This window comes from Seriola aureovittata, chromosome 12 (genome assembly GCF_021018895.1).
Source record: "Seriola aureovittata isolate HTS-2021-v1 ecotype China chromosome 12, ASM2101889v1, whole genome shotgun sequence".
NCBI classification, from domain to species: Eukaryota; Metazoa; Chordata; class Actinopteri; order Carangiformes; family Carangidae; genus Seriola; species Seriola aureovittata.
In genome coordinates this window covers 24,105,367-24,126,053 of record NC_079375.1, presented here as the reverse complement: position 1 = coordinate 24,126,053, position 20,687 = coordinate 24,105,367, and the positions used below count along the sequence as shown (strand labels likewise).

Sequence of the window (20,687 nt, the reverse complement as noted above, 5' to 3'; positions counted from 1 at the left end):
TTCAGTCAAACAAGCAGGGTTACAGGAAGATAAGCAAAAATGATGAAAGGAAAAATGGATTTTAATCAGTAATTAACATTTAAAAGATCCCTTTTTCAAATATATTAGGAGTTCCCTGGCAGAATAAAAATGTGGGTTTCAGATGCTCATATTAATTTAAAGCGGAGGTCTATTTGCATAAATTGTTTGCTTAATCTGCATAGTCAAGGACATGAACAAATGACAGCCTGATATGAGGCCACTTACGCAGGAAATCTCCGTGCACGGTGGTCAGAGAGGAGACCACAGTCATTTGCTTTTGAATAATTACATTTTCAGCACTTCAGAAAGTCACTGATGAAGTGTCTCCAGTTCACGCTCACACAGAACAATGACCGTATGCTGAATCATGCATTATGTTACCCAGCAAAAAAAGAGTAACGTCACATCTACACGTCTACATTTCTGTGTCTTCAGTCTCCTTGTAAGATGCGACAAAATGAAGCTGTGCTTGATGACGTACGTGTTAAAGTGATAGTTCGGGTTATTTGACGTGCGGTTGTGTGAGGTAGTTTATCTATAGTCATTAGATTCAGATCAGTGCGCTCCCAGTTTAGAGAAGCAGCAGTGTTTTAGCCTTTAAAACAAATGCCCACAGAAAAAAGCTAACATCACTTTAAATCACTTTGATTGTACGCTTCATGTCCGCTGAACGATCGTATTCCTACGCACCTACACTCAGCTCTGTCTGACTCAAACAGCTGATCTGTGGTAACAGTAGAACTGAATCTACTGCAGGTAGACAACCCCACATACAAATAACCTAAACACACATTTCATGCTTAAAGCTGCACTAATCAATATTCTGTATTACCAGCAGATGAAATAACGATGTAATGTCACTTACGTACTAACAAAGATTTTTCACCAAACTCTGCAGTCTCTACAAAGAATATTAGCATCTTTAATTTGACCTTGTTCATTTCTTATTGTTTTGGTTTGTGCAGGCTGTCTAGGTCCAGCCTCACAAGTCTCATCAAGCTCATTTCCAGTTGCAACAGGAAGCTATTTTAAAGAAAAAGGCTCTAATATTCCCACTCTGTAATATCTAGCATTTAGCATTAATCTGCTAAATAAGACAGATATTTCTCTCAGGAGTTGGTGAGGGACAAAACAAAGCTAGCAGGAGAGTAAACTTGAGGTCGCCAGGAAATATTCTTTTTTAAACTTTTTAAGTAAATAAAGTAAATTAAATTTACTGCAGTCACTTTATTATACCATCGATCGATTCTTGTCCCAGTCCTCAGTGTTAAATGCAACTATGGTTCTGTCTGTGCCTTTCTGTGGTGACTTTGCCTTGTAAAGCACAAGGTAACATCATATTCACTCCTCACTTTCACTCCAGAGGCCCCTCCTGCTCAGACGTATAAAAAAACTGAACCCAACTGTCTGATGTCCGTTTCATTCTTTCCCGACCGTCCCAAATGAATGATGGAAATCCTGGTATTACCGTCCGCGGTGGCTACAATCTAAAATTCATAGCTCTACGTTTCGAGTTGTAATTTGAAGAGAGAGATTAAAAGTGTGCAACCAACAGCAGATGACGGCGGCTCCAGTGATACACAATACCACCTGCGTAGACATCTGTATTGATTAAAAGTGAGACGGGGCGACTAAAAAATGTGTCTGAAACACATCCGGTGTAGAAGGAGAGAGGAGGAGGTGGAAGGACACTGGATAAACGATCTGTCAGGACGGTGAGGGGGGGCCGTGGGGGGGTAGGAGAGTTAATTTTGGTAATAGGAGTGGCCTAACACGGGATTTGAATGCAATTTTATATATGTTTAAACATGTTCCTGCTATTCTCACACACTTACTTTTGCTGAACAATGACACATTCTCTCTGTCTCATCATTTTATTGTTGGAAAAGAGGTTTAATCCGACTGTAGTTGTAATTAATATGGTAAAATAAAGAGTAATGTGAAGGAATTTTTCTAACTTGACAAGTGAGCATTTAAACTATTAAAGCCGAGATTTAATGTTAAGCACCGCCGTTGTTTCATTCATCACTGACTAAACTGGAATAAGATGTCAAATGTCAAGTACTTCCAACGGTTCTCAATCAAATCTACCTCAGTGACAAATGTAATTCAAAGCCATCAACATGCATTAGCGCCCGTGCACAGAGGGGCTAATACAGACGATATGGAAAAAACAGTCTAATGCCAGGCATTACTTGGAATCAAAGTGAGGACTAAGTGGACTGTGTCCTCTTATAGAGCCAATAAAACCAAACCACATATCAAAGCATGCCAGCGCTCCAGGCCCATAATCCACTTACTAACGGATGAGGATGATGTTATAATGGCTCCAGTGCTCCTTATGACTTACACTCCTGTCATGTAAGTTCTGAATGGAAGGGAGAAGACATGGCCTTTCTCAGTCTGACAGAGCAGGCATGGTATTAGCACTGAGCTATCAATCTGTCACTTAGTCTTTGGATACGAGGCATTAAGACGCAGGGAAGGCGGAAAGATCTAGACTATCTGACAGCTACAAGATAGCAAAAGGAAAGGTTCTTACTTTGAATATAATAAAATTTTACCATAGCCAAAGGGCCACTGATCGAATCTGATATCAAGATACAATATTAATGAAAGAAAGGAAACGAAAGTGAAGTGACAGTATTCATACACTGAATCCTCGCGTGCACTGGCTTATATACCAACTCTTGAATCCAGGGTTAATGTTGTCAGAGTCAAACATTTAATACCATGAATGAAAAGAAATGGAAAGGAATGAAAGCGGAGTTGTGGGTCTTTCTGGAAATCGACTGAACGATCCGATTTTTAACAATGAACAAATGTGAAAGTTGCAACCTCGTTTCAAACACCAGGGTTTTTTTTTTCCTGCTATATGTAACCCAATATTTAAATCATGTTCTCATGTGTTTCTGTTCAAGCAAATTTTCCTTTACTCATTTTTCGCTCGAGGACTGACTTCAGCTCTAAACCATCGTGTGTAATGCTTTATGTAATTATACGGAAAATGATTTGCGATTGTGCAACATCACATAATGTTCTGCGATACTAAATGCAATGTCATCTGTGCTTTAATGGCATACTCATTATCATTATGTCGTTATTTAAATTGGAAAATCACTGAAGGCAAAGCCTTCATTCACAATGATGTCGAGTGGCTAGGAAAAGAACATCAATTAAAACAAACATAAACAGAATTAACAGATAAACGGAACGACAAAAATCAATTAAAAGAAGTTAAAAGGTTAGATATTTAGGATTTCAAATGATGTACCAATGATTTTATTTTTAAAGGGCTTTGTAGTGAGTTCCAGGTGGACAATGCAAACAAGGCAAAAGCAGTTCTAGTAAGCTCAGTGAACTCAAACAGTCTTTACATTCATTTTCTCATTATGCATCATAAATTCCAATTCCGTTTAATGATCGTCTCTTTCATTTTAAATGTAACTTTCCTTCTTGCATACATTGTATATCTACATGCTACACTCTATACTTAGCTGGTTTCTGCACATGCATGTGTACATTTTCATATTCTGAATCTTAATCGTGGCCGCAAAGTTTCATCCGCACGAACCCGAAACTCATTTTTTACGCCTGTTGAGGCGTGACTAATTCATTCAGTGGCGGTGAACAAGAGCCGGCAATTCACCGTGTTTGAAAATTAGAAATATACAGTAGAACGCAAGGAAAATAAAAGCTCAGGTGTTCTGCATAGAACCGTGCGATAATCAGTTGCTATTAGTTGGGGAATTGAGAAGATTATTGAGTCCTCAGGTTCAGAAAAGATAAGAGCGTCTAGTCCCGAAGAACAGAAACTTGATGATAACACTTTAAATATAATTTGACAGCTGTATATAGTTAAATATCAATTTCAGAAGAAAAAAAAAGAAGAACATGTGACTTGTATTTTCTTTTATAGGACCACAAAACAGCGCTTAGACCTGCTAATTACGCTATCAAAAATGTAATTGCAGTATAAAAAACATGAGCAAGGTCGATGCTTTTAATCCCTGATTTATAAATTGAATAAAAGTGGCAGTAGAGAGATGTCCATTCATTCCTCAGTGGTGTGAGGTCATGAAGCAAAATTATTACCAGGCAGGTACGGCAGCGGCTTCAACACAGTGATGGCCAAAGCTGCCGCTGCATTTTGTGTGTTGTGTTTTTTTTGTCCCTCCTTTCAGTCAGGGTTGTCTGTATAGGAAATTTAATTGAGGCTAAAAGTCCACGGTTTGTTTTCTTTCGGCATTAAGCTGGTGTGATGTCCTCTACATTTGCAAAGGGGGACAATAAAGCGGCCAAGCAGCATGTAACGTTCCAGCCTCTGTGCAAGTCTGATTTATTAAAAGCGTGCTGTCTGCTTTATAAGACACTGGCCGCTCTCACTAACATCCCAACACAGAGCGGAAATTATTATTTGATGCCGACGCCACATCCAGTCTGACTGACTTCTCCTGTGTGCTCACTGAGACGCAGCTGGAGGCGCAGACACAAGAGTGGAAACAAACAGAAAAATGACACTGTACATCACAGACTTCATGGTCTGGTAATTTGGTCCTGTGACTTCCTGGTTGTCAGGACACTGCTCTTAAAGCGTATTCTCTTGTTATCGTACAGTGCGCTGTCTAATTTGTGCTCCGTTAGTGTAGAAAGTACAGTGGTGGACTTTACTTTGGCTCAGCTAACAGGAAAGCTTCAATACATCACACTGTGAGAGAACGGGAAACAGGAGCATCCAAGCTCAAAATAGTTATCTCCAAAAGGGTTAAAAGTGTAACACTGAGTCATTTAAAGCTGCATTAACTGGCTGCCTGGAGGCTGCAAACAAGTCAGAGGCACAACATAGACATATCAGCTTCTACTTAAGTTGTTAGCAAACTGGCCACAGATGTGGAGCAGCATCATTTGGAGTCACGTTTCTGGCCACCTGACATTGAATTTTACATCCGCTCTTCTTTTAGTTCTGGTGTGGACCGACTGAAGAAAGCTGGTGTTAAGCCCATTGAAAGTTTTCACTAACTCCTGCCAGTTGGTCCTGCACAGGCCCAAATTTTTTTTAAACCTGCAAACACAAAGCTACCAGACCCAACCCATCAAGATAAGTCCTGTGACCTGACCCTGACCAGCAACATTAATTAACCACATACGCTACACAGTCACTCAGATTGTATTTACACAGGGCTTGAGATCAGGGCTCCATCAGCTCACACTTGTTGCTCATGTAAGTAACACACTCTTGCAGGAATCATTTCTCCACATATGCAAAGTGACTTCCCATTTCTACCCGTCAACTGCATTCTCGGTTCTCAATTGATGATGAATTGAGGCGTTGGAGGTCGTGTCTTAGGCATTCGCAATAAAAAGATTACGGCAGCTAATTATGCAGCGTACCTTTGGAGTCGTATTTCTTCTCACCTGATGAAGGGAAATCCAACATCCACTCTTCTTGTAGCTCTTTTTTTGGTCTCTACCCACCAATTAATGCTCCACATTTCATTTTGTTTACTGTTAAATTGTGTTTTTGTCACTAATCTGCTGTGCCTTTTCTCTGAAAACAGCTGCTTCTGGAAACAAGGGTGAAGGGTGTAATTCATTGCTAAATGAATAATTCAGTCAATACACTGAAAAACTGTATATGTTTATGGCTAATTTTCTATCCACAAATGCTAAATGTCTTTTTTTGAGCGATAAGGTCTACTACACTTAAAGCCATTTGAAGAAACAGAAAAGTGCCTTACGAGTGTCTTTATATATATATACTGTATAGTGTAACATAATCCTGTAATTGTTTAAATATCTATGTTTTATTTACATATTTAGTGTAACTTTAAGTCCTTCCTTCTGCCTATTGTATTGATGTTTTGTTTTACTCTGCTGTATCTTTATTGTTTTCCTCTTTTTGACCTTGTATTTTTTTTTCTGCTTATTTAATACATTGGTCTCGCTCTCGTATATCATATTAAATTTTTATTAATAAATTCGGAAAATAAACACAAAAATGCTGACACAGCCGAATGAGATAAACACAGCAGGACGAGTTGTGGTATGCTGATTCGTGGACGTAACAAACTGCCCCTAACACACAACTTCAGGGTCATTTGAAGGTCACAATTTACTAATTGTAATTTGATCCATTGTTAGTCTAAAACATGCGGATTAGTGCAGCTTGAATGTAAGAAAACTGTTTTTTTTTTCCTACTGAAATAGAGATTTTCATTTTTGTTGTTTTGTTTTTGTAGAAAAACCAACCCACGGTTCTCTGTTGTCTGCATCAGAGGTTCTGCAGCACTACAAACAGGCCAGGCATTTGGGCTGTGTGCCTTCCTCAACGCCCATAGGGGAAGCTATGGATTGGTTTGTCTCGCTCGGCAAGCTTTTCAAAAACACGCCATGCTGTGATGCTCAGAGAGCAGCTCTGGAGGCTGGGATTCAGCCCAGGCTACTGCTTTACAAGTGGTCAGGGCCACATTGATTTAAGATTTATACGATCAATGCTATCAACACAGGTTTTAGGAGGGTCACCACATGCATGTCAATATACCACAAGCGGAGCGGTGTCACAGTGACCATCCCCTTTAACACTGGAGAGTGAATACCTGCGTCTCTTAGTAATAATTATTCCATTATAGGTTCAATACTTTCCAGACATGACTTGAAAATATGTCATGACGTTTGTGGGAACAGATGTCGTTTTGATATTTACGTATACTGACATCTTCAAAAGTTTCTGATGAAATATTTAAAATTTTGTTTACAATCTCCAGTTATACATAATATATGATGTAGAATTATACATTTATATATTAAGTATATTTATATCTAGCAACAAAAAGAAAAGGCACAAGAACATTTGAAGAAAGTAGGATTGTGTTTTTCTACACTAGAATGTTTGTGCTAGCAGAGAGGGTTTTGAAATTGCATCACATAGGGAGATAAAATGGACAGAAAATATATGTAAAAGATGAAATTAAAGCAAAATCTTTGGGTCATTCCGGTCAATTTCCCTCAAGGCTTTGCGGCTGCACCGTGGAGACTTTTCTGGCTGCAGCCCTGCAAACTCGCCATATTCACATACGCCCACGAGAGATCAAAAGATCCTTTTGAAATCTTTCAAATTATACTGTTTCATCAACATAAACATTACTTTAAATGGGTTTCCTCAGGATTGTACATGTTTATCCGCAAACACAGAAAGAACAGAGCCCTGAGACATGTATACATTGTTTAATAAAATAAAAGGGAATCGGTGTATTTGCTTTTTGAATCCACACATTTTCAAAGATTTGTAAAACCCAAAGGAAGCATGTCATAACATAAAACCTGTTGGTTCCTGTCATGTTGGAGGGTTTTTCCCTTTATATCCGACTTTCCTTTCTTCCTCCATCTGTCACCAAAGCTTTAGTTGCATTTGTGCTACAGGAGCAGCACCCTCCTCCTCCTCCTCCTCCTCCTCCTCCTCTCTGGTGCTCTAAGGCAAGTGAGGATGTTTAATTAAAACCATATTCCATGTTCCCACGACAGAAAATTTACAATACAGTCCGGGAAAGGGGATAAGCTGGCAAATCTTTCAAAATAAATCTTTAAATTAAAAAATAAAAAAGGTATTTTAGTTATTCAGTTATCGGTTAATGATTAACGGTTGGTTAAAGAGCAGCGGCTCTTCCTATCATAAATATATTAAAGTACTACTACTACCAACACCATCACAACCATTCCTCTACCCCCCCCCCCCCCCCCCCCCCATCTGAACCAACACATGTTTCAGCAGTTTAATGTCGAGCTATAACATCTGACAGTATATCAATAATTCACAGAGCTGTAGTTACATATCTGACTCTAGTTTTAGCGTCCGGAACCAGGTGGCGACGGCTCGCATTTCACTTCAGCTCAGCAAAGGACGCAGCCGAGGTAACGGAGGCAGCAGACAGTGACAGAGTAGAGGGTGTGTGCCCTGTGCGTCAGTACGACACTGGGGGGGGGGGGTATTTCACAGATTGCTCTTTAGGTCAAATGGAAAGAATAACTGGATCTTCTCTCTTCTCTTATCTCTCTCAATGAACGCTAGAAAATAGGACCAGGATCAATAGATAGTGTAAGAAACTGACAGTGCATGTAATTTACTACAACCCCCCCCCACCCCCCACCCCCCCTTCCTCCGCCAAAAAAGTGTATTCCTTGTTAAATTACTCTTCAAACTTACAGTACGTCTGTCAAAGCACAAAGCAGACAAAAGCAAAGCAGCGGCCTGGCAGTATCTGTTACCTTTAACGTCAGACACCATACGGCTCTGACAGACTCCACTGCTCCTCGCCTTTTGGGTTGAGTGGGCACAGTCAGGGGCTATTTTCACACTACTGATCCACAGAAAACTTGTACCTCCAGGGCTTCCAGGCAGCTGAGGTAAAACCAGATCTTGGCCCCAAATTCTGCACCATCAGGCAAAATGAGCAGTGTCAGGATTTTGGCTCTTTTTGTGCGTTTCTTTTTTTTTTCCCATCAGTGTGAATTATATCTCCTCTCTTGTTAAGCCTTTGATACCCACTTTTGAGTTTGGGTTTTCCTATGATGCTTGCACAAATTAAAAAGTTACTTCCTGGCCTCTTAGGAAAAAACAATAAAGAAACAATACAGCTAAAAGATCCACAGGGAGAAAAAAAACATCAAATCTAACCCATAGGTTTGAAAACCATATTAGTCTTTCACATAACGTAATTTGCTCGGTTTGGTGTGGAGGTCTCCTTACTGTATGTGATGATTGGATTGATCCATTGAAGCCCTGTGGCAAAACCGCAGCTGATTAAAATTTGGAAATTAAAAAGGGAGAATTGTGAGCAGCAGCGATACACTGGAGCTTAAGACTCTCAACAAATAAACCAATGATGCCACTTTGAATATCTGATGCTGTTTTAAATACATAGTGTTTTTTATTTGTCTTCCCTTGGCCGTGTTGGGAGTTACTTCGTCTCTGCCTGTGCGGTTCAAGCTGAGGTTTAGGACGTGTGTTTGAACTGCCAGTGTTTCACCTGGTGTTGGTTCAGACATACACAAGGTTAGTCATCTATTATGGATGACCAGCCGCGGCCAGTGGAGGACACTACGGTTACCTTGTTGGATGTGAGAGCACGGGGAGAAGCTTTGAACCCTGCACGAAGAAGCCTCCAACTTTAGAACAGCGTGCATCAAAAATACTGTGGCACAGCGACTGACAATTACTCTCTTCTCAGTGCAAACGTGGAGATTATCTTCACTTCTGTGTTCAGAAAAACTAAAAACTGAGCAGAAAACCTAAGTTTTCAGGGAAAAGAAATTACAACTTGGCCGGTTTAACAGAGAAAAATCACTTTTCTGGCCTCAGACCCCGAGTTTGGTGCAGTTCACTGAACCTGATTCCCCTTTAGGATCAAGCCCATAATAAGTCTTGGCTTGTCTTCAAGCCTAAAAATGCTGGAGTCCCAACTCATCCATTAGGCATAAACAGTCTCGTGGTGGGCACAGTGGCCAGGCAATGAACTGTGGCAGATTAGACGTTCTGCTCCCTGGCTAAGCCCACCTGGCCCAGGATGTGCAGACCTGGGACCAGTTCAACTCAATTTCATGTGTTTGATAAAAGCATGGCAGCAGCGCTGAGAAACACAGCCCCTGAGACAAATGTAGAAGGAAAGAAAGGATTTCCTTTTAACGCTGCAAAGTTAATGGGTCTCAGCATTCTGTTCACAGAATGTGAACGCTTCCCTCAACAACAAAAATTTATTGGCAACTTTTTTGATAATCAAACAGCCCTCAAGTGACAGCTGCTTAGCCTAGGTCTTTATAATACAATACAATTTGTTGTTTGGACCAATCGTTCAGGCCATTTTGTTGTGTAAAGCTTCTGGCTCTCTCTCTCTCTCTGTGCCAAATGTCTGAGCAAGTATGAGTCATGTGTTAGAGTAGATACACAACAGCCAGTGGGCAGAGGTAAGTCAGGGCGTAAAGAAGCAGGACGGGGGCCAGGTTTGGATCTCAGGTCTGTGCAGAACTCTACCGGGAATGAAACGACCTCACATTTTTCCAGGAGTGGACCCAAAGTACTTCACAGCAGTGCGTGCACAGTTTGTCTAGGAAGTGAGGAAATTATTATTGATTTTTTTTTGGGTGCTTTTGGTTTTACCTCCAAATGAAGTGGATCAGATTAAGTGGCTAAAGTGTTAGCTTGTTTACATTCCATCTCTCTCTGATAAGGCCCCTTTAAACTCTTCAGTGTTTGGCTATCTAACATGAAATCGTTCAATTGTGACTCGTTCACAGACAACTGATCTGGAGCTTTTTGCCGAACAATGACGACCTGCAGCAAAATCAAAATCAGCGTCAGAAATGTAGGATTAAATTCCCACAGCGTGACTGCTGCTGCTGCCACCCATTTCTACAACCCAACCAATCACAGTTTGATATGAAATGATGCAGAATATGTCGGCAAAATTTCCCCTGTGCTTCTTCTCTTATGTACTGCCCAACTGGACTTTTTTGTAATGATGTTGCCAGAGTTTAGAAATGACTTTGGTGAGCAGGATGTCACTATTCCTCATAGAAACCATTGTCAAAACTGAACTAAACCTGAACCATCCCTTCTTTCATAATGTTTCTTGCCTGCTGTTTATAGCATAACCATATACCAGAAAGGTTTCCCTAGATTTGAATGAGACGTTCACAGTGGTTCTGTATACCACTGCGTCTCTTTCCACACCACTACCTGTTCTGCAGCCCTCCCATGACATCCAACGGAAAGAGGTCCCGGTGTGTGTGACAGGTGTGAGCTTCAGCTAAAAAAAAAGAAAAGAAAACCCTGTAAAGCAGCCTTCACAGGACCCCTTTTTGTTTCCACAAGGAGTCGAACAAGTGACATGGCTTTGGATTTATAGGTCAGGGCCTCCAGCCGGGTGGCAAGCTGCAGCGGGGCCTGAGCATCGCAGTGGCAACACTGCTTCCATCTGTTGTCACGGTCTGCTTATATCTGCATGCTAATCCTTCTCTGCCCACACCTTCATGAAAACACCCTGGTGGCAGCGCTACCGCCACAGCTCTTTCAGGATGAGGAATTAGCAGAGCGGGGAACACAGAGAACCGGACCTGAAGTTGATGGGATGTGAAATGCAGATAGAGCAGGAAGTAAAAAATGGGAGATCGGAGGAAAAAATCTAAAGTAGGAGGAAGCATAAAAACGTTGCCACCGCTCAAACCTGTGATGTTTGCTAATTCATGCAAAACATGCAGGCTGCCCCCTGTTTCAAGGTCGGTTATTTGTTATTATCTCAAGGTCTCAAGGTCTCAAGGTCGTTGACATTCAGCGGGCATCGACGTGCGGCTCCCTGCCTCCGTTCAGCCGACATAGCTGCCGGCAAAAGTCCTCTCGAGCTGACTAATCATTTGTGTATGCAGCTATAATATGCTTTCAATGTCTGAAAATACATATCATCCATCAAAGCAAGATTGTAATGTCTTTGGGCTGGAAAAAGGGCACTGGGAGTAGGTGTGGCATATCTAAGATCTAATAAATATACATTTCCTCAGGCAAGAGGAGGAAGCTGCGAGATCTGAGGATTCATTTCCTACTCTGCCGACATAGCAGATAAGGTTTGATACAGTGCAGGCATGCAAAAATCTACATTCTGCAACTGAAATGTGAAACTTTAGAAAATTCATGTTCCACACAGTATTCCTCTCCGCCTGTCTGCACAGTGTCTCGCTGACATAATAACAGGGGAAGGATCTTCATCTACTTTTATGTCTCCGCCCCCCCCCCTCCCCAGTCTTAGAGGAAAAAACTCAACCTCACTAAAACAGTGTTTTATATCGTCACCTTCCTAAAATAATGGCCTAAGTCATGTTTTGACAAAAATGTTTTTTTTGCCTAAATCACCCCCTCATGATGCTGGCCACCTCTGGTAAAATCGCCTGAATCCTCAGTTGAGGGGAACATGCAATTCTACCCCCGGTTGTATAATGGCCTATGTCAAAAGTGTGACTCTTTTGTTGAGTTTTTTGTGTTTCCTGAAAAACCTGAAAAAATGACTTAGGCCATTATTTTAAGAGGGTGTCGATATTGAAATCCATTTCCACCTTAATGAAATAGTAAGAAAGAAAAGCGTCTTTTTAAATGAAAGATTTTGTCAAAAGAAAAGAAATTACACCATTAAACTTGAAAAGTGTTTCCATTTTCTAGCTGCTATGTGAACACTGGGTTTTTACCATGACAGAGATGTGGAGGATGCGTAGCTCCTCCTTCGCAGAATCGTTGGCAGGGTCTTCGGTGGGCTCTGGCAGGTTCAGGCTGCCGTCCTGATGGTGGATGTGAAACAGCAGAGTGCCATTCTCCAGCCACTGCTGCCTCCAGCGCACCAGAGGAATGTCCTCTGAGTTCCCAGAGATCTCTGCCAGACACAACACAAAACAAAGGGGGGACTAAATGAGAGGCTTGCTGTAACAGGAACACATATTTCCCAGCAGCCACTGCCAGCATCATGATGAAGATCCATCCGCTGGAATTTGAGCAATTTATCAGAAAAGAGAGACACATGATGGTGTGGGTTTAAGTTCAATAAATAAGATTTATAACTGTTAGATACAACAGCTGTTAAAAAGTCCCATGTTTTCCACTTTTATTTGACGTGTTGATCCATTAGAAGATAAAAAAAAACATCTCAGTGTAGTTTTACATCTCCTCTCTCAGTTTTCTCTCTGGAGCTCTAGTAACAATCAGAAGAAATGGTCAGAGGACAGGCTCTCTTCTGATTGGCTCACAGACCTGTTGTGATTGGCTACTTTCTGTTTTCTGAAAGATGAAATAAAAATAAAGCAGATTTCAGGTAAAACAACATCCTGCAAAGGTTGGATGGTGGGTCCAGGTGGGCGGGGCCTGGAGCATGGCTGAGAGCGGTGACCGCTTTTTTGTGACATCACAAAGTTACAGAAGTCCTAACGGCTGGTTTTAAGGGTCAGTTTAATACAGGCTGTGTGTGTTTCTATGTGGGGAAAGCACTTTGATACTTTCACAGTATGAATATAGAACCTAGATCTGATCATTAATCAAAGAAATCATGAAAGTCTCACTTTATCTAATATGGGACCTTTAAATGTAATAATTTCTTCCAGTTTGCGAGCTGTTTGGACGAGATTTTATTGGACTTGTCAACATTCTTTGGTCCGGACTGAAATATCTCAAGAACTACTGAATGAATTCCAATGAATATTGTGTGACGACCCCTGGCCCTTCCTGCCAATCTGTGTTTTTTGTCCGACTGTGTTTCGGATTCATCGCTGGATGGGGAAGGGATCGGCAGAGCCAACTGGGAACACCTGGACCCACAGTTCCCAGTCTACAAAGCTCTGACTGCTGCTGGCAGTTTCTCTATCTCTCTCTCTTTCTCCCTCCTTCCCTGCAGGCAGACGCTTGGTTATGCTGTTTTAGTTCCTGTTCATTTCTTCCCTTTTATTTTGTTTTCAGGCACCTTACAACTCTCACACACTATGTCCACATCCTCCACTACTGATTGCACAGACTCCCACGCATGTGTATTTTCCACCCTTTTTAACATGTATTTAAATAATCTCAGTTTGCTTAATAAATTGGTTTGTTTAACTGTTGAAGACGGTGTGTTTTGACAGGTTGTGGCAGGTGATGCAGACATTCATGGTTCCTGAGTGATGATTCCTAATCACTTTGGTTTATCACCGAATACCTGCAAAGCTAAAGCTAATTGGCAAATATTAGCAGGCTAACACTTTGAGAGTTTATATCCAGAAATGAAATGAAACTCCACAGATATAGAAGAATAAAGAGTGATTTTATTATGGAGGCAGTGGAACATGAGAAACCGTGTGCTTTGTGTCATACCTCAGTTCCTCAGACGATACATTCTGCTCCGAGCTGTTTGAAGTATTAGTGTTGTACGCCAAAACACACACGCACACACACACTCAGAAGCAGAAATGGAAAAAAAAAAAAACATTATAAATGCATGACAGAGCTTTATGGGAGATTTTTCTGTTATGTAAGTGTGAAGAGTAGCAGAGATGCATCAGGCTCATAAGTCATGAGAACTGAGAGCGCTGACTGGGAGACATCATTTGAAACAAAGATCACAGAAAGTGCAACCAGGACTAGACTCTGAATCCTTACCCGCAACTTCACCGTCAAACTGCTGCTGGAAATTAAATGACTCAATCTTCTCGACCAGAATTTCTGGCTTCGCTGCAGTCACAGCAGCAAGAAGTGATTTGCTGATTTGCAGGTGAAAAGATGTCTGTGCGTCGGTATTGCAACTGGACTACGTTTGATTAAAAAATGAAAGACTTTTAGACTTGTAGGTTACGTATAACCACTTTTCAACAATTGTAGTGAATGTATTTCAATGTTAAAGAACCTAAAGACACTCTGATGAAAATGAACTGTTCAACCTTGTTCACATGTCCACATGGTGTTCTTTATTTAGTACAACACATGTCATGAGCAAAACAATCGGTCAACACCATGACTGAGTATTTCCACCTTGGAACCGCAGTGAACCAATGACAGCCTCGTAAAAAGAGATTCAGACAGCCAGGGTTTCATACATCAAATAACCTAAGCTCGTCAGCACAGAGAGAGAGAGTTAGCATTAGCACAACCACTAACACTGTGTCAGCCACTGCCAGCTACAAGCTAACAAACAACATAAACAAATAAAAGATGCTAACCACGCTAACCGTTCTGATCCGTCTGCTAGTCTCTGGTTCTGGTCTCAACAGACTCCTCATCTGAGTCTGGGTCTGACTGAGGCTCAAACATGTGGCTGAGTCTCGCTAACCATCACCTGCCCACCTGGAGGGAGCAGGTGGTGGTGGGCGGGGCACAAAGCCTCATCCAGAATTTTTCAGTGAGGAGGTGTAGATGTGTTTCCGGCCCCAATTTTTCATTTTTTCACTTTTTATGTGAGAAAACCATGTTAAACTAAATATTAATCATAGCAGAGTATTTCTTTTATAGAATTTAAAACATGTCTGGCACTTTCAGAAGGTCGGCACTCACAATGTGAAGTGGAGATATGTTTTCAGACAAATTCAATCTGGTTTCATAAAGGCTCTTACACGGTTTCCGCACCAAAAGTAGTGCGTATAAGCAGGTAAACCTAAAAAAGACGATTGACTTCTTTAACACTGCCAGCCGAGTCTGCCTGAGAGGACAAAGACACACAACTGCAGGGTTACAGAGCACACACACACACACACACACACACACACACACACACACAGATGCAGGGGAGAAAGAGTGAGCTGTTAGCCGCCGTGCAGACTGGGAAAATGGATCCGTCGCATCTCATCCCCAGGTCGGTGCTGCTGTTAAGTGTCGGAGCCGCCGCGTGAAGCGCTTCAATTCAGTGATTGTGTGTTTTCTGAAACGTATTTCGTGGCTGCAGCTCAGTCTTTCATCCCGTAGCACAGTGTCACTGCAGCGCTGGGCAGGTGACAGCTCTGTCTAAAGTGTTTGTGATGTCACAGCAAAGACGGGGGGGGGGGGTGAAGAGTGTTCACCCGGTAGCCGTGTGTTTACATCATCGCTGATTGGAGCTGGAGCTGATAAATACCCGTGACTGCTGCAGAGTCATTTGACCCGGGAGCGAATGCCCTTTTCCACTGACGACAAAAGCCAGATGTTAACGGGTCTTAGTGGGTTTTCTGACCAGTGTAAAAGAGACTCTACTAATCCATTCAGTCACTCACTGTTAGTCCGTCTGAGTCACTGCACTTACAGATGACACAGCAAGGGCTGTTCACTTATTGAAACAGGCAACAGCTACATGTTCTGTTACACAAGCATTTTGTCCTTTTTATCAACAAGTTCCTGTCCATACAACTGCCTTTCAGAATAACAGCATTAACAGCGATGCCAATTTAGTTCAGCAGAATGAGAGTGTTGTCTAAACTCACTTTTAATATTGATTTTGAAATACGAATTGCACGTACAATCCCAACTCCCAACTCTGAACACTGAGGATATGTTCAAGTGCTCTAAGTCCGTCACACACTCAAATACACGGCTTCATATTTCACCCTTTCTTATCTAATTCGATCAATCCACAAGTACTACAATTATCAGAATCAATATTTCTCATATGAAGACTGTGGAGAGTGGACACCGTCACATGTTTCTGCTTGACTGAATGGACAAAGCTTGGGTCTAGATTCATTCAAGGATCAAACCGAGGAGAAAGGTTGAAGCAGAACATGCAGTTCAGAATCACATTTTTCTTTTTAAGTCAATGTGATGACACTGAAAGGAGTGCAAAGCTTACATCAAGTGTCTCAAAGCCATGACTGCACGCATGCCTGCAAAAACAATTCAAGATTGTGACAAAGGATGAACAAGGGAAGCCAAAAAACTTCCACAAAGTGATCAAATGTATAAAATTCAAAGAACCTACGGTGTTTTATTGTCTCATAGAAAAAGTATATGGACTACATTTCTCACAGCAAATTATTAGTAATATCTTTTCAGCTTGTTTGGATTCTTTAAAAGCTCTTTCATACTTTCCATTGTTGTTAGCCGGGGCCATTAATCCCTCACAAATTTCTAATTAAGAATTTGCACATCACATCCTGTTTAATGCCACCATTTAAAGTACAGTACACAGTGCACATTCTTATACTGTTTATGGATTACTTTGAACAGTCTGCCATTGCAAAAGACTATTACACTAATTGCGAGTATGACCCAGTGCAGTATACAAATCTATTATCCAGATATAATACGCTAGCTCTACTGGTATACAAGCTCTTAAATAATTGAAAGCTCATTTTACACACAGATGTCAAAATGAACCTAACAAAGAGGCAAGCTCCAGCACAATGCAGAGCAGAGAGAGGGGTGGTGGTGGTGGTGGTGGGGCTGCATTGAAGGGACACAGTCCATTAGTGAATATTTCATAATTGATCAAAGTCCATACTATGTACTGGTTTATTCGTGCAGCGGGCGCAGCACGCCGGTGGTTGCGGGGAGAAATCACGGTCTGTAAATAATAATGAGGATTAGACCAGATCAAAAAGAAAATCCTAGGACTGAGCGACTGAAGCACCAAGTTAAGGCATTTGTGTTGGCATGGGAGATGAGAATTAGGACTGCAACAACAGGAAGTGTGAAGCCAGGGGTAGGCAGAGGAGCGGTGCAGAGGTAGAGCATCAAATGCTCACGACTTTCGGCTCTCACGCCACAAAACCTACTTATCACTGTAAAGATCTATATATATAAACACAGGCTAACCCCCATGCTACACAACACTATTACAGTGATTACTGCCCAAGATGTAGGTGCTAGCAAGATTTTCCTGCTGATCACAGGCTTTTACACACCGTGCAGGAGAGTTGCACCACCTTCACACCTGGACAGTGTGGTGTCTCCGGTGATTCTGGGCTTTAAGGCCTTTTCACCTGCTTCGTCTGTGTCTGTAACTCCAGCCTGAGCATAATGACACGAACGATTAGAGATCAAAGGTCAAGCTCTTGTAGTTAGTGTAGTCTGGTATTTAGGTAGTTGACGGGGAGGAATCCGTGTTACACATTAAGGCCAGTTAACGAGTCATTGGGGAGCTCAGCCAGTGAAAGCAGTTGTATGACGTCGTCTGTGTCTCTGCAGCAGCTTTGTTAAGAATAAGAAAATAACTCTGATGATGCACAAAAACTAAAGTATTCAAAACTAAATTAAAAATATCAATCATGGCATTTTAGGTCTATATACAAAATTTCACATAACATATTCATATAGACAATTTACATTTACCCATTTGGCTTTTCTCCAAAGCAACTTAAAAATGAAGGACATCACCCAAGCTTCAGTGCAGTAGAAGACCTTGGTGTAAGTACGAAGTACTACATCTATTCATTAAATGCAAAGAAATCAAGTAAATTTAAATACATTATATGTTGAACATGTGACTAACACTTTGGTTTATAAGCGAACACCTGCAAACCTGATTATGTTCTAATCAGCCTCAGATGATGCTGAAGTGTTAAGCACTAATCAACCCCTATAAGTGAAATGTGTTAGCATGTTAACACACAACACTGCAATGATGACAATGACATGCTAACATTGTCATAATGAGCATGTTAGCATGCTAATATTGGTATCTGGTTCAAAGCTGTTGTAACTAAAGGCAGCCTCTCAGAGACACGAGTGCAGCTGTAGACTTTTAATCTTTGTTTTCATGATAAAGAGTTCTTTTCTTTTTATCTCCTGGGCTTCCTTAAAGTAACTAACTAATGTTTCTTATGTAAATTTCCCATTCACTCTCTACGCACAGTCTATGTTAGCACTTACCTGGCCTTAAGTATTCATGGTAAAAGCAGGGATCATTAATATTTTGTGCACACAATGTAGATGCAAAACATTACAGTACCTAGAGCGATTCACTTCACGCTGTGCGAGTGTGCACCACCGTCTTTGTTAGACAGTCCATTATACTGATTACTGGCAGAGGAAGCACTTGCTCGCTGGATAATAGCTATAACCCTTATATAGATTATAACCTGTTTACAAACCAAAACACTTAATGCTTTTTACTGTGACACAGCAGTCTGTGTGTGTGAGTGTGTTTGTAATTGTGAGAGTATTACAATAACTGATGCCCTCATGCCGCAGTGAAGAGGGAGTTCCCTCTGCCCATAAATAAGATTTAAGAGTCCCGACAGGTTTTAACCTAAATGCAAATGATGTGCCAGAGTGTGACAGGGCACTTTTTAAAAAGTGTGCTCTCTCGCACCCCGGGGACTGGTTTGCCACGAGAGCGGGATTAATGAGACTGCCGCCGTTACTGCACGAGACCGAGTACAGTACCACCCGGCAGAGCGAGAGAGAGAGAGAGAGAGAGAGAGAGAGAGAGGAAGGGAGGGGAGGAAGACCAATTCAAAAGAGTGGTGGAGAGGGGGAGAAAGAAAAGAGAAAGTGCCCACCCACCAGCATTAAGATGGATCAAAGTAATCTGATTACGCCACATTATTAGAGCTGCTCCTCTGAATGCAGATTCGCTGAACCATTTACTTTAAAGGAGTTTCAATTCCTTTATAATTAAAATGACGTAGCATCTCTCTCCAGCGTTTTTTTTTTTTTAAATCTTTAATCCAAGCATAAACAAACAGGCCGCTCCACCACGGAAGATCCCGGCACAACGCCGCTTTCCCATCCCAGAACCGACTGACAGACACCGCCGCAACGTGATAGATTAGCAAGAATACAGAGTGTGTTCTGTGGCTGTCACAGGTTTGCTTATGCGTATATAGGTAAATTATACTTTGCATTAAAATGAGATGACAAATTCAGTAAAATCTGGTTCTCCTTCTCCAAGTCACGAGTCTCAAAGACCTCTGCTTATCCAAGAACGACTGATATAATTAGAAAATCCTCAGAGGGGATTTAAGAATTAAAAAAAAAAAAAAAAAAATGAATGTGATTCTTACTGTTGCAAGATTAATGCATCACAATGGGAATAAACAAATTACAGTAAAGTGGTCTGTCTGGTGCAGTTTCAGGGACACGCAGAACTCTTTTTTTTTTCTTTTCTTTTAGAGAATTCAGCAACGTAGCGCTGTCGGGTTTTTCGCGCCCAGCGGGGACGTTTTGTTCTGTCCCGGGCAATAATGTCACAGTGGAGTGTCAACAGTGGAATAAAATAATTCATCTCATCGGAGAGTGTATTTGGGTGGGATGATGAGATCAGTGTTAAACTGGAGCTGCAGCAGATTCATGCACTACCATCTGGGACCAAACAATGTCACTGTGCTGTCTCTATGCCGACCGTCACTACAATATATCAACCGGTCAGTTCAGCTGAAACACAACAAAAACATTGGATAGTTTACTACTATACCATGCAGAGAGTTTGGATTTTATTTGTCCAGTTAATAAAATAAATAAATAAATAAATAAAAAAAACTACATCTCCAGAGAAAATATTTGCAGTAAGGCAGTGCTGACATGCCAATACTTCTTTTTGCAATTCACACACACAACAAGCTTTAAGCATCGGCTGTGAGGTCTTGAGTTGAACTTTGTGTTACGTGTCCCGAATACAGCGGCTCAATAAGCCATACTGACAACAAAAAATATGGTTTTTGTGGGTGAAAGGGGTTATTATCAACTCTGGACAGATCCAGAATGTTTCTCTTTATGCAAGGCCAAGCTAACCACACCATGGCTTCAGCTCAGTTGTTTGCTTTTCTAGTATAGTATTGAGAAAGTGGAGGAGCTACACAGAGCTGTACAATATTAAAGGTCCCATATTGTAGAAAGTGAGAGGCCTTTGTCTTTTTTGATTAATAATCAGGTCTAAGTTCTATATTAATACTGTGAAAGTATCAGTGTGCAATCCACGGACGAAATGCACACACTGTTTTCAAAAACTGAGCCTTAAACGAGCCGTTAGGACTTCTGTAACTTTGTGATGTCACAACAAAGCAGTCACCGCTCTCAGCCATGCCTCCAGCACGGCACACCTTGACCCGCCATCCAAACTTTGCACGATTTGGTTTCTCTGAGTGTTTTACCTGAAATCATATATACTTTTTATTTCATCACTCAGAAAACAGTCAGCCAATCAGAAGAGAGGCTCAGAACCTCCTCTCTTCTGATTGGTTCACCGACCTGTTGTTACTAGAGCTCC

The 20,687-nt window shown here is 41.3% G+C and overlaps 1 protein-coding gene across 9 annotated transcripts in view; it reads right to left on the bottom strand.

Moving 5' to 3' along the window:
• Positions 1 to 20,687, bottom strand: part of astn1 (astrotactin 1) — a 380,707-nt gene that overhangs the window by 298,637 nt on the left and 61,383 nt on the right. For all 9 annotated transcript variants that reach the window (XM_056392103.1, XM_056392104.1, XM_056392108.1 and 6 more), the window contains exon 2: positions 12,247 to 12,428. In XM_056392103.1, coding sequence (XP_056248078.1) covers positions 12,247 to 12,428 — 182 coding nt within the window. The remainder of the gene's footprint in view (positions 1 to 12,246; positions 12,429 to 20,687) is intronic.